This window comes from Periophthalmus magnuspinnatus, chromosome 1 (assembly GCF_009829125.3).
Source record: "Periophthalmus magnuspinnatus isolate fPerMag1 chromosome 1, fPerMag1.2.pri, whole genome shotgun sequence".
In the NCBI taxonomy this organism is placed as follows: domain Eukaryota; kingdom Metazoa; phylum Chordata; class Actinopteri; order Gobiiformes; family Gobiidae; genus Periophthalmus; species Periophthalmus magnuspinnatus.
In genome coordinates, this window is record NC_047126.1 from 12,970,295 (window position 1) to 12,984,512 (window position 14,218).

A 14,218-nucleotide genomic window follows, 5' to 3' on the forward strand; every position below is an offset into this window, starting at 1 on the left:
CAGTGCATTCTATCTACTCCTACTTCTACAGCCACTTCTTCCCTGATACTTGACCTGCCAGTCTCATCCTGACAGGGCACACTCGGGTTAACAGTAGTTTGATTACACCCAGAAATACAGAGAACAACAATTGGAGAATAATAATAACTTTGCAATGATGTATTGACCAGTATTAGAGTGGCTAACCTGGACCTATGTACAGCATGATCTGGTTTGACACAAGTCCCAGTGGGATAGTTGACTTTGGCCGATGACATGTCTGCCTCGTTGGTTATAAATTAGCAGCTAATAGTGATTTATAGCATTCCTGGATCCATTTTGTGGTTGTAGTACATCTCGGGAGTAGTACGTACACATGATGTGTTTAACATGTAATAATTAACAAACCGGAATCCATCATCCTCATTTATCAGCATTAATTTAGATTTTTCAATTAATTATACAAGCAGGCATTAATCAGTGTCGTGAGCCAATCAGCCTTGGTGAAGTGTCCAAAGTCTACGCTCAAGGAAAAGTCTTCTTACTGAGATATATAAATTAATTAAGAACTTTGTCAGTCCCTATGGAGTGGGCAGTATCAGGAAGGGCATCTGGTACAAACCTGTGCCAAATCAATAAGAAAGAAAGAATGTGTCCATCGAAACACTGCAGCCAATAAAGGAATACATCAGGTGCAGTGCCTTTAATGCAAACCACGTGCTTTTACTCACAGAGGACTGGCTGTAGATCTGTTGATTAGAACGCCCCAAGCCGAGCATTGATGATTCAGATCAATTAACATTTGATTAATTGCACAACACTAATGTGTACTGTAACCTTAATTATCTGAGAATGTATGCTTTGGTAAGTAACCCTGCATATACAAATATACCAATACATTACTTGAGTGAGAGTATTTACGTTCCACTTTTCCAATCAGTCGTCACATTGAAATGACAGAGGACAGATGGTCACTTCTCACTAACACGGCTCAATGTGTTGCTCATGATGCAACAGCTACAGTAATGGACTCAGTGGTTAGGGCTGTCACACTCCTCCACAGCTCGTCTACAGCTCGTCTACAGCTCTCTCACAGCTCCTCTACAGCTCCTCTACAGCCCCTCAACAACTCCTCCACAGCTCCTCTACAGCCCCTCCACGGCCCCTCCATGGCTCCCCCACAGTCCCTCCAAAGCTCCTCCAGAGCCCCTACATGGCCCCTCCATGGCTCCATCTTTCTGCCCCTCCACAGCTCCTCCTCAGGCTGTCCACAGAATTTCCATAGCTCCCTCACAGCCTCTCCAAAGCCTCTCCACAGCCCCTCCACAGCTCCTCCATAGCCCCTCCACAGCTCCTCCATAGCTCTTCCATAGCTCCCTCACAGCCCCTCCACAGCCCCTCCACAGCCCCTCCACAGCCCCTCCACAGCTCCTCATGCCTAATGGCCTGAGATCTGCCAATTCACCCTATTGTCACCCCACAGACAGTAATGACCGCATGCTGCCTGGTAACTCATCACAAAAGAGAGGACACTTTTATAATTGGACCATCAACCTTTCTCTGCACAGCCACAGAAGAAGTGTGTCTACACGCTTACGCCAAATGTCTTCGGTTTTATGAAGCTAAAATGACTTGGCTGAAGACAAAAGACTATAAAGGCATTGTGAAAGATTGTGTGCATTTAACTGGGTTTCAATATTTTAAGTAGTGCCATTAAGTAATCATAAACTCACAAACAAAGCAATTAAGGTCATTTTTAAAACATATACTAGTGTTATATTTTACATACATAAAAGTGTACCATTGTGCAGTAATTAATACTTCACATCAATAACTGCATTTGAGTCATTCTGGTAATGTTGGTGTATTTTGTAAATTACTTTAAATTCCCTAAACCTCTGTGAATATCCTTAAATCTGAATAAGACTTTTTGTGAATTCGTAATAGTATAAAAGACTATTGTTATTTATTTGTTTGGTTGGGACAGTGTATGTTAATGAACATACATGATATACATGCAGCAAACACACTAGATTTCCATCAGTTGGTGTAGTGGCCAAGAACACAACTATAGTATGTACAACAGTCACTGCAACACTTTCCCAGCAGTCTCCCATCCAAGTGCTAACCAGGCCCAACTCTGCTTAGATTCTGTGATGTGCGTACCAGGCAGTCTCAAGGTATGGCCACAGTTTAATAAAAAAAACCCTTACCCGGCTATTTCTGTATCTGTTTATCTGTTGACTTGCTCTGTTAAATGTATAGTCTTCCCAGTTACACACACTTCACAAAGGACCTCGGCTGTCATACTGTATATAAGATAATCAGGTGTACTTTTAATAAAATAAGCAATTAATTTCAAAGCATTTCCTGTCTTCCGTCATTAGTGAAAAACCCCATCCTGCCTAATAGCTGGGTTCCCACTGAGGGCACACCAATTAATAATGCAACCTACAAGTCTTCCTTTTCACAGCTAAACCATATAAGCCAAAGCAGTCTTACCGTATTTCACTGTGTCCTTCTTGACCCTCGGCTGACTGCGGCTCAGGGATAGCGCCATCAAGGACATGGTGAACTAGTGAAGATCTGACGGACATAAGGAAGACATGTGTTAAAGGCGGTCTAGAGCTCTATATGTTTGTTATTTGAATATATTGTAACTGAAACAAGCACAACATTATGAGTGAATGACACAGACCAAGTTGATGGAATATTTTAGTGGTTTGTGTTAGCAGCAGTACCATTGGGAAACTGTAAGAGCTAGAGTTAGTTTGACAAGAGAGAGAATGTGCTAAACGACTGGATCACAGAAAAAAGTAGGCAGGTATTCATCACAATGTGGGCAGTAAAATCTGTACAGACTCTCACATTATGGAGATCTGCCTCCCTTATGGTGCCAAAATCAGGTCTTTATGACATAAATCCTATATTATGAGATCAACAACATGATTTAAAGTTCAGATATGCGTTAAAATAGGTTTCGCTTGGGCTTAGGTTGAGGTTAGACAAGTGTTAACTATAGATAGGTCAGCTGCCGAATGTATAGTAAGTCAGAAGGAGAAATACACTCTGTCAATAAAGGACACTGGTCTAACTCAACAGGTGAGCCATCTAATCATACTATTTAGTCCTCACAGGTACAAGGATAGCAAATAATACAAATATGTATGTCATGGGGACCTGATTTTGGCCCCATAAGGGAGGCAGATCCCCATTATGTGAGAGTGTGCACAGATTTTAGTACATTCTCTGTCTGGTCTAATTTGCTCTAGCCCTTAGTTTCCCAATGCTGCTGCCGCTAACGCAAATCTCTAAAATATTCCATCAAGTCGGTCTATGAATGACACAGGATGTGAATGTAAACATGTGTAGAATGAATCAATTCTAATCTACCTGCTGTGATTCTGAAAGCATAGATATTTCAGATTCAACTGTGTAAAAGTTCAGCCAAAAATAGACTGACATTTCCTTCATTACACACAATTCTTAACCCCATAATCCACATGTACTCAATCTACCATAGGCGACTTTCAACAAATATACAGCTCTTTACATAAAAACACGAAGACGAAGAACTCTAAAGATGCTGATGGTGATGTGAGAGATCCCTGTTCCTTGGATCTCTGTAACACAGCTACTTGTTCTGGGTTAGACCTAAATACGGCCTGCAGCTAAAACCATTAGTCACTGCCACATCTGGTGCTATTCCAGCTCTCATTGGAAGCTCATGGAAAACACTGTTCATTAGGGAATGTGAGGTGATTACATGTGGCTGTTGTTCAGACTGCTAACTACTTTCATTTCCATGGGGAATATAGGGACCACCTTAGTATACAACACACTGTATACTGAAGTTCATCATATCAGATCCTTTTAAAGATTTATGTTAATGACAAAACAGCATCATGTCTTTAACGCCATACAACTGACACTTTTATCAGTCTCAGATTTGATCAGTTTACGACATAGGAACTAGTCGGTGTACGATCTTATTCGCTCAGGAGCACCTGTTCCTTTAAGGCTGCGTAAATATTTCCTCAGACCATTACCTTCAGATTGGAATTACCTTCTGAGCAGTAATAAAAATCCAATGTTTTTCCTGTATGAATCAACAAATCAAAACTAAAGAAAAATAAATACAATTCTACACAACACAAAAGCCCAAACATTGGACTTGTACACTTTGAGATACAATAAATGAAAGTTTGTTGTATTGTGGGGACTGGGCACAGCTGAACATTTTGTGAGGAGCTGATGTGTAATGATGCAGTGAAATTGCATTAGTCACTGCACTGGAGTGGTGTGGGTCACAACAGAGAAGTCACATTAACCTGGGAGAATAATCGCTGATATTACTTTTTTGGAGGATCTATTAGCTGCAGCTTATGAGGCTCTTGATAAAAGTCATGCCATATCCAACTTTATAGATGAACTTGTATTAAAAGTTAGGAGAGGTTTTGTGTTATATGATGTAAGGATGCAAAAAGCTGGATAACACATCGGTGAAGTTATGTGGTCTATCATTTTTAAACAGTTAACTAAATAACAGAGCTGATATGGATCTATTGAAGTCTAAGGAGTACTGTATGTGTTGCATATGTCGGTGTTAAAGGCACACTATGTAACTTTTCTGGTTGAGGGTCTGCTACCTTCATGAAGACGTTACCATTTTGTCTAGAATGTTCCACAGTTTGATTAAACTTATCTCTATCTGTTAAGTATAACTTTAAAGGTCCTATATTACACAAAATTGTCTCTTATGTGCTTTTAGTCATGTTAGAATGTTATTACCTCCTCAAAGACATATTCAATAACCCCTCAATAACATTTGCTTAATTCACACACGCTTGAATAATCTTTTATTATTAGTCTGTCTACATCACAAGGTGGAATGTTTTCAGTTTGAGAGAAGAACTTTGTGTGTTAAACATGAATGAAACAAAACACAACTTCGGGTATGTTTGTGACGGGAAACAACAGTATGACTGAACAAAAAATATCGTAATACGGGTCCTTCAACGCTATACAGAGAAATATTTCCATGGAGACAAGCAGGTTGCACAACTGCCACTAGAAAAAGTTAAACTCAGAAAGACTTAGATGGTTTGAACAAGTGCAGAGGAAGAATCAAGAATGCAGCAGCTTGAAAAGACTAGTCTGAAATTCCAACAATTTGGCAGCCTACATTTAAGAGTCCATATTTTAAAATGTCATTACAAGGATGAAAAAGTACTGAGAGTTGCTTTAAAAAGTAATCAGCTCTCCTTCGAGGTTTGAGCTGCCAGTTGGTGAATAAAACAGCCAACTGTGAGAGTGAGAGGAGAGGAGGGTTGAGGGGCAGTGTCAGAAACAGGGAGAGGGCTAGGAGGTAATGGCAGAGATCACTCAGTGGTACCACAATTATATGGACAGAGACAATGCCCTAGGATACGACTTAATGGCCCCAATGAGGCTTATCTGTCTGTTCACAATCTGCTTAGGCCAACCTACAGCATGGATCTGGTCTTATTTAAAAAGGCAACTAGGAGAACATAGGAGAGGCTGCAGGACCTTTAAGCCACTGTAAGCGAGTTTGCACTGTGATGTGATGGGCAAATGTAGCAGCTTTGACACGGATCAATCCAGACATGTACATTTGGTGAGCTGTGGGTGCTCTTTAATTCGCTATTCACTGGCCGAGCGCTTTGTGATTAATGACAGGTACTTAGCTTGGAGACACGGTCGATAAACCCACTGGTCCAGGAACTTAATGCCAAATCGTACGCTGAGGGGGAGACAGGAGATCCCGGGGCTGCAGCACACACAGAAATGGTCTGCTGATGCAAAAGTGCGGGTATGTATAAACCACTGAGGTACATTGTGAAAAACAATGTTAATGTATGTCAGAGTTCAAATCCTTCATTTTTAAGGTGACATTTTCTTACTTGTGGCATAATAAATGTGAATAGATTCTTTTAAAAGTTTCCACTGTAAAATAATACAACAGGATATATGACTTTTGAGACCTAAACATTACACAAGTATTTAGTTTGATTAATCTTAGTGGCACAACTCAACAAACACAAACAAGAGCGTTAGTAAGGAAATAATGCAAGTTTTTACGCCAAGGTCAGATCAACGCGTTCAACAGGCACAAGTTAATCAATAGAGTGGGTACCTATGCACCTCGAAGACACTATATTGCACAAAGTCACCGCTCATCGTTTATTCACGCAGAAGAGCGCTTGGGTTCGCTCGTGTGTGCGATCCTCCGGGACGCACCGCTACAATACTGACCTCCAGCGTGCGCACGAAGGAGAGGCGGAGGAGGAGGAGAGCGAGCAGCTTCTTCTTTACGGGACTCATCGTATAGCATCAGACTCTGGAAGTGACAAGCCGTGGGACGCCTGGATTCGCGTAAAATTTGCCATGATCCATCTTTACGCACAGATAAATGGAGAGACGCAAAGTGGGGATATGTTGCACTAAAGTATCAAGTTGACGGTTAATTTTCTTTCTTACCTCGTCAGGGCGGAGCAGTTTTTTTTTCCAAATGTAAGAAAGACACGTGGTCGTTACAAACCTCTGTCAGGACACAGTGGGGAGGAGGAGACGGAGGAGAGATGCGGGCGCGTAAAGGAGGGAGTCCGCTTCCTACAGCCGTGTGGATATTCCGCTGCGGCTGCATGTGCGCTGTTTTGAGGAATAACAACCTTAAAGACTTTTACGCACTGATTTTTTGTTCACAGGAGCACCTCGGACACACGATGTAAACTAAAGAGGTGAGACAATGGGATTTTAGATGCATATTTTCAAAGAGACAAACTCAAAATGGAATACATTTTTAAACTGATTTAGATAATAAAATTCATACTGGGACCTGTCAAAATGGATTTCTTAAATATGTCCTCACTGGATGGAGGGATTGAAGCAGACAACATCTCTTCTAATGCCACCTCCCGGAGTCGGTACAGCCAGCTGGCCATCTGGGGTCTGGCAGGACTGGTCAGTTTCATCATTCTTGTCACAATAGTGGGAAACGTCTTGGTGGTTATTGCAGTTTTAACAAGCCGAGCCCTCAAACCACCTCAAAATTTGTTCCTTGTCTCCCTGGCCAGTGCAGACATTTTGGTTGCCACTCTGGTAATGCCCTTTTCACTGGCTAATGAACTTATGGGCTTTTGGTTTTTTGGCAAAATTTGGTGTGACATTTACCTAGCCCTGGATGTTTTATTCTGCACTTCGTCTATTGTGCATCTTTGTGCCATCAGTTTGGACAGGTACTGGTCCGTCACACAGGCTGTAGAGTATAATTTAAAGAGGACCCCAAAAAGAGTTAAATGTATGATTGTAGTGGTGTGGCTAATCTCTGCAGTTATATCCTTTCCACCACTTATTTCAATGGACAGAAGCAGCACAGATGAAAGTCAATGCCAACTCAATGATGAAACTTGGTACATTCTCTACTCAAGCATTGGATCATTCTTCGCCCCGTGTGTTATTATGATCCTTGTTTACATTCGAATTTACCAAGTGGCCAAGACGAGAACTCGAACAATGTCGGAAAAGAAAAGAGACGTTGATACCACACAGGAAAATGGGATGGATCAATTAGAGGGAAAAGGCGGGTCTATAAAGTCCAGCAGAGGCGGGAGCATCAAGGAACGTGAGAATGGACACTGCCAGGAGCAACCGGTGGATTCGGCTCTCCAAAACCAGGACAAGAACCAGCACGCAAACCACGACGATGACTACGAAGACAGCAGCTCGTCCGACGAAAAGCCCAAAAAGACTCCTTCCAAGCATCACCACGACGACAAACGTGATCGGAAGTCCAGTCGGAAAAGCAGCTCCGCCTCTAAGTACTCCAGCAGGAAGTCCCGTGCCAGCTCCAAATCCATAGATCTGTTTTCCTCACGCCGGAAGAGACGGAGCACGGTCAATCGAAAGAAGGCATCCGCGGCCCGGGAGAAGAGGTTCACATTTGTCCTAGCTGTGGTTATGGGCGTGTTTGTGGTCTGCTGGTTTCCATTTTTCTTCTCCTACAGTCTCTATGGGATATGTCGTAAACCATGTGAAATTCCAGAAACTCTTTTTAAGTTCTTTTTCTGGATTGGGTACTGCAACAGCTCTCTAAACCCAGTCATCTACACCATTTTCAACCAGGACTTCCGTAGAGCGTTCCAAAAGATCCTCTGTAAGTCATGGAAGCGGTCATTCTGATAGGAGTTCTGTGAACCTTAAACCCGGACTGAGCTGGGGGATAAAGTCCAGGCCTGATGCACTTGGAGGGATTGTAGTAGAATGGATAGGACATTAAAGGGATCAAGAGGACTGCAGTAAGGTGTGGTAATGGAGCTTAGTATCTGATCATTTCCACAACGCACGGCTGCTTCTGTGCTCTGGAGTGGCCATGGCTCATTCCCCTCCCCACTGACTTATTCCATCTTCGTTTAAATATATTAAAGTCATAAGAGCAACTGCGATCCATGCACAGCAGAGGGAATGCTGTGAGGGGGTGGACGTTTTACAAAGACTATGATAACTTCACTGAATATCTTAAGAAGGCCTTGACAATCTCAGACAAAAGTTATTTGACTGTAAGATAGCATTATCTTTCTCTTATCTGACATTTAAAATCTTTCGTAATCTAACCCTCTCAACAAGAGGACCAATGGGACGAAGGGGCTCCTTGCTTACTGATTCAGTAGCAAACTATTACATTCAGAAAAAAAGAACAAAGTCTATTGTTGACAGAAAGTGCAAAGTCATATTTATTTTATACAAAAATGTGGTAAGTGCAATGCTTTATTCCATGTGGATGTGTGTTCCTGTGTACAGTAGTGTGTTATTCCTCTACCTGGCATGTGTGTGCTAGCTCCTGAGAAGGAGATGGAGTGTAGAAGTAGTGCTGAGACTGACAGCTCTCCAGTGAGCGAGCGCTGTTTGCCTCTGTGTGAGAGCAGCCAGCAGAGGAAGTCTGTAATATCAGCGCACATATGGGGGCTGTGATAAAGTCACTTTATCTCCACACTCACTTCTCATTCTCCAAATGTGCCATGCAGATGTTTGGTCATTATCTCAGTTTATATGCACTGAGGAGGGCCACGTACTAATCAGGAAACGATAAGAATAATTGGATGGCATAGCACTTATAGTTAATTCTATAAAATGGACTTTAAATGCTCTTCGATCCTGAGTTTAATATCTAATCCAAGAAGAACAAAAGCCAGATTTTTGATTTTATAAAGACAGACTGGGTTTAGTTTTGGGGGCTATGTCCAGTCTTATGTCCATGAGGACTGTCTGTGTCTCTGTTTGTCCTCACTGTCTGGAGAAGTGTCTTCTCTCCTCGTCTGCTCTGTCCAGTACAAGCCTGTCACACCTCATGCACTGCTGTAAAGTCTGCTGCACACACTCATGCAAATCATTATGGAACATTATGGACAATTTAAGCATTTATAGCCAAAAGAACTGAAGCTTGTCTATCATTGTAAATAAGTCACATGGCAGTATCCCTGTGTGGTGACTCCTAATCACACATATTATATGATAAAAATGTATTATTTGTATAATGAACAAATTGGTCAACAATTTCCATGTTACAGAGACCTCCTTGTCCTTTTTTAAAGCTAAGAAAAGTGTTTACTCCTCTGTTTTCAACACATTACAATGAACAAATAAAGAGATTGATTCAAATAACACTTAACCTGTACAAGGACAACCTTTGTAATCGTAATATGATTCTTTTTTTTTTTTTTTTGTCCTTGTCTATTGCTGCTATAACTTAGAATGCATGGCTGATATGGTTTGTGTAAGTGCAATCTTGTTTGGGTGATTTGTCTGATAAATTTATGTCTTCCTGGCACAAGAGCTACAGACCAGTCCACAATAATTTCACAGTAATGTCTGCCCTGAGAGTGCCATGGCCAAATGGGATTCTTGGTTGGTGCATTTGAATCAAGTTTGGTTCAAAATTACAAGAAACTCATTTTTTTTTAGAAACATTAAATACAACAAATGAAATATTATCCATGACATATGCCAAGCAATGACAAAAACTAAAACTTTTCTAATGCTAAGAATAAAGGAAAAATACAAAGACCAAATGCTGACATTTGACCTGCACAAAGATCATCACACAGTGCTCAGAGTCAGTGGTTTGTTTTTTAAACTTAAACTAAAACAATGACTAAAACAAAAAAGAGATAAAGATGAATACTATTCTTTGTCAAAAAAAAAAAAAAAAAAAAGCCATTTTAAATACATGTATTTCCCCACCTATTACTAAACCTTTTGCACATTACTATATTATTCAGTTAAAATATTCATGATCAGTATCCACCATAACTTACTATAATGCCTTGAAATGGTCTGGAATATTTAACCTGCAGATGCACTTGGTCTACTCTAAGCATCATGGAAAAACACTGCTCACTTGACACTTCTTGATCCAATCAGGGGTCAGACTTAGGTGAAAGCTTACCAGGAAGCTTAAGCAATTTACCTTCTCCTAGACATACGCCCTGGCTAGCTAATGCTCATTTATTCAGCCAGTGAAGGCTTACTTGAGTAACCCCCATGACCGAGCAGAATGGATGCCGGCCCTTCGTTCCCCGTCTCCCTCCCTCTCTTCATCTCTTTCTCTGCCCCTCTCTTCATCCCTCTCTCTGTCCCTCTCTGTCCCTCTCTCTGTCCCTCCCTCCTCAATGGCTTTATGGCTCGCTGTGTCAGCAGGTCACATCAACACTGCTGCTGCTCCTGGTTCTCCCTGGTAGTCGATTGTGAGCACACACACGCACACACGTATACAGACACACACACACGTATACAGACACACACACACGTATACAGACACACACACACACACACGTATACAGACACACACACACACACATCCACTAAACCTTAAAAAGACACAGTTATGAGGCCAACTGGCTCCTAACAAGTCTATAGGCTCTGCATTCAGTAGTGAGAGTCATCAATCACCATCAGTAGGAGCAAGAGGAGGACAGGGATGAGTGTTGCTTTATTTTTAAATCAGCAAAAAGTGCACTGTTATGAAATGTGCCACACCTGCTTAATCCAAAGATGAATATTATTATTATGTAATCCTTTTTCCACTTCCACAGCAAACCAAATGCAAAATACTGTCTAAGCATGGTAGTTGCTGCTCTCCCAGTCTGACACAATCCTCTCCATTTATTTAGGCTTGGGGCTGATAGAAGGAGTGGTTTGTGACCCAGTGTGGCAGAATTGACAATGAAATAAAATATTATGGTTGTATCACATGTTTTTGATGATAAAGAACAAAAACTTTGTTATTCTATGACTATTGGAAATCATATGATATTCCCTGGGGCCAGTATTTCAAAACTTTGAAACCAGATCAAAATGATACAGATTTCCTAATCTCTGGATTCAGATCCTTGAATCCTGGAATTCTTTCCTGGAATTTCAAAACTTTGCTGGATTGGATCAAAATGATACTGATCCTGTTGGATAGAGATTTCCAAATCCATCCTGCCTAGGACCAAGAACAGGAAAAAGGAAGTGATGCAGAGTCACTCAAATAAGGAGGAGTGTGCATATTTTCATGCATAAATGTAGACGTATCATTGTAAATAGAAATATTATGTCTAAAGTGGTTAAAATCAGTCATTATACTAAAGTCAATTATTATATTCAACTAATAATAACTACTACAATGCAGTATAAGAAAGATTTTGCAGATTTTGAATTCATTTTCAAACTGTGAGAAAAGATGTGAGGTGAGATCACCTGATTTTCAGGATCCAAATTATCCTGATTTGGCCGTAAAGTTTTGAAATACAAAAAAATCAGGGCAAAAAATTTAGACCACAGGCAGGATTCGATCTTCAAATCTGGATTTGAATCTTATGGATCAAATCTGGTTTGAAATACTGAATTTCAAATTCAAATGCAACCCACCTGGGTTAGTCCTGGTGGATTATGTTTGAAATACTGGCCTCTGCTGTGGTTCCTGCTGATTTGATCTACAAAAATACATCTACTTTATCGACAATGCTCAAATTAGCTACTGATGTGTGTAGTATTATAAGTCCCAAAATCATAATTAATTTTGTTATGATAATGACTTTTTACAGTACTTACACACTTTAATGTGAACTCATTTAAACATTACATAATACGGTACGAGCATATGTCAAAAATAGTGTCTAATTTTGAAAGCTTAATTAAGCCCCCTCTATGCTGTAGGCGATGTGACGTGATATCTCTGACCTCTCTCCCACTCCACACATACACAACAGAAACAGTTGGAGCAGAGCTGAGCGCTCAGTGGGAGGCACCTGGCATGTTTAATTCAGACCAGATTTTAGAGCACCTCTTGTGGGGATACTGTGCTACGGTGTAGGGCTGACAACTTAGATACTGCAAGGGGACGCAGTTAATCGGATTTTAGAGAATTTTGGGACTTGTGTTTGGTAAGTAGTTAAAAAATGTACTCAAGAAAGTGTACTGTTACTTCAGAATAAGCCTCTTTTCCACTGGCACGGTTTGCTTGGGGCCAACTTGGAGTGGGTCTGTTTGGCGGCTCCCTCCAGCTGAGTTGTGTTTCTGTGCCCCAAGCACAGCTCCAACTCCAGGGGCAGGGACCTAAACATAACTCATGTTTCCTTAATAAATAAAACCTACATCGTACCCAATTTATACACTTAATGATAGGGCCGATCTCAGCAATTCCCAAAAAGACATTTAGCAATTCCAAGTTTGTGGTGCTGTGAGAGTAAACATTGAACTACTATCAATCAGCTTTTTCTATATTATTTCATTTCTCTGTGCCCCTACGCCACATTTAACCTCTCTTCATGAGTGGGTTTGCCTCATGTTAGATGTATTATGCACTGGAAATATTATACTTTTACTTTACTGACCTTATTCGGCCCTGCCCACTATTGCTGTAAATATGACTAAACTGTGCTTTCTTTGTGGTGGCACTTCCAGTTAAGCAGGAATCCCATTCATTTCAATGGAAAATTTGGGAAATGTTTCACTGCTAAAATCTTATTTAAAGTAGGTTGATTTGTGTAAAATGTTCCGGGTTCATGTGACCAACAAGTCAACACTGCACTGATTCTCTGGAGGCTTTGAAACAGCTCAGAACTTATATAGTTCCACTTCCTTCCATTTCAAATATTCATCATTAAAACAGAAAAAACAAAGACAAATATCAATCAGAATTAAAGCCAGAGTATGAAACTTTCACCTGAAAAACGCAGTAAAACATGTATCCTTACATCTCCATAAAACTGACTCTTATTTGGCCTGGAAAAGGGCCCTTGCTTGTTTCCATAGAATGTTCCTTTGGCTATAATCTTCCACAGTGCAGTATAAAACTTATCTCCATGGAGTATGGTTTTAACTTTCTATTTCAATAGAATCATGCAGGTGATGTGCCACCTCCAGAATGTTACATACTCTACCTTTAATTGAGATTGATTATATGACTGACGCCTTTTTTCAGACCAACATTAACATTGGACATGGGTTGGGCTAAATTAGAGTCCTGGTGGCTGAGGGGCTAGCGCTCACACATCACAGTGAAAGGTCATGGCCTTTCTGTGCTGAGTTTGCATGTTCTGTCTGTGTCTAGGTGCTTTTCCTGCCATCAACCTGAACGATGCACCAAAGGCAACCCTCATGCAGTACTGAACAAGCTCAAGATCTAGAGGTGGGTCCCAGAGCATAGTACTGCAGTAACTCCTGACTGTTGTTGCCCCAGTGGCACTGGTTGGAGGATGGGTCAAATGCTGAGAATGAATTTAGAGCAAAAATACATAGAAATTAAATAAATATTTTTTTGTTTGGTCGAAATGGGTGGATGAGTTCTGTATTAGCCTAGAGCAGGGAACACATTTTCACCGAGGGCCACATCAGCAAAATGGCTGCTCTCAAAGGGCCAGATGTAAAATAAATCTAACTAATTTTTCAACTTGTTAATTAACTGTTTCTGTATTTATAACTTATTCAAGTTACAAATATTGCATATGCATTTGCCTAGATGTAAAAATATGGCTGTGTAACTGTGTATCTCCTGATAAATTGAGATTTTAAGACATCATACCTTTTAATTTATGCTGACGAAGGCCACATAAAATGATGTGGAGGGCTGCATTTGGCCCGCGGTCCTTGACTTTGACACATGTGGCCTAGGGTGTGTGCAAAAACAAAACACAAAAGTTGGGAAAATATGAATCAAAAGCTCACCATCCACCTG

At 40.8% G+C, this 14,218-nt stretch overlaps 1 protein-coding gene across 1 annotated transcript; it reads left to right on the forward strand.

Annotated features, from left to right (window-relative positions):
- The first annotated feature begins 6,604 nt into the window (after nucleotides 1-6,604).
- On the forward strand, nucleotides 6,605-9,648 carry adra2c (adrenoceptor alpha 2C). Its single transcript, XM_033965833.2, has one exon. The coding sequence runs from the start codon at nucleotides 6,847-6,849 to the stop codon at nucleotides 8,179-8,181; it is 1,335 nt and encodes a 444-aa protein (XP_033821724.1). The 5' UTR covers nucleotides 6,605-6,846; the 3' UTR covers nucleotides 8,182-9,648.
- Nucleotides 9,649-14,218: the final 4,570 nt, after the last annotated feature.

Bases quoted from the DNA above. Each gene is read 5' to 3' on its own strand.
- adra2c (XM_033965833.2), top strand. From the start codon at position 6,847: ATGGATTTCTTAAATATGTCCTCACTGGATGGAGGGATTGAAGCAGAC.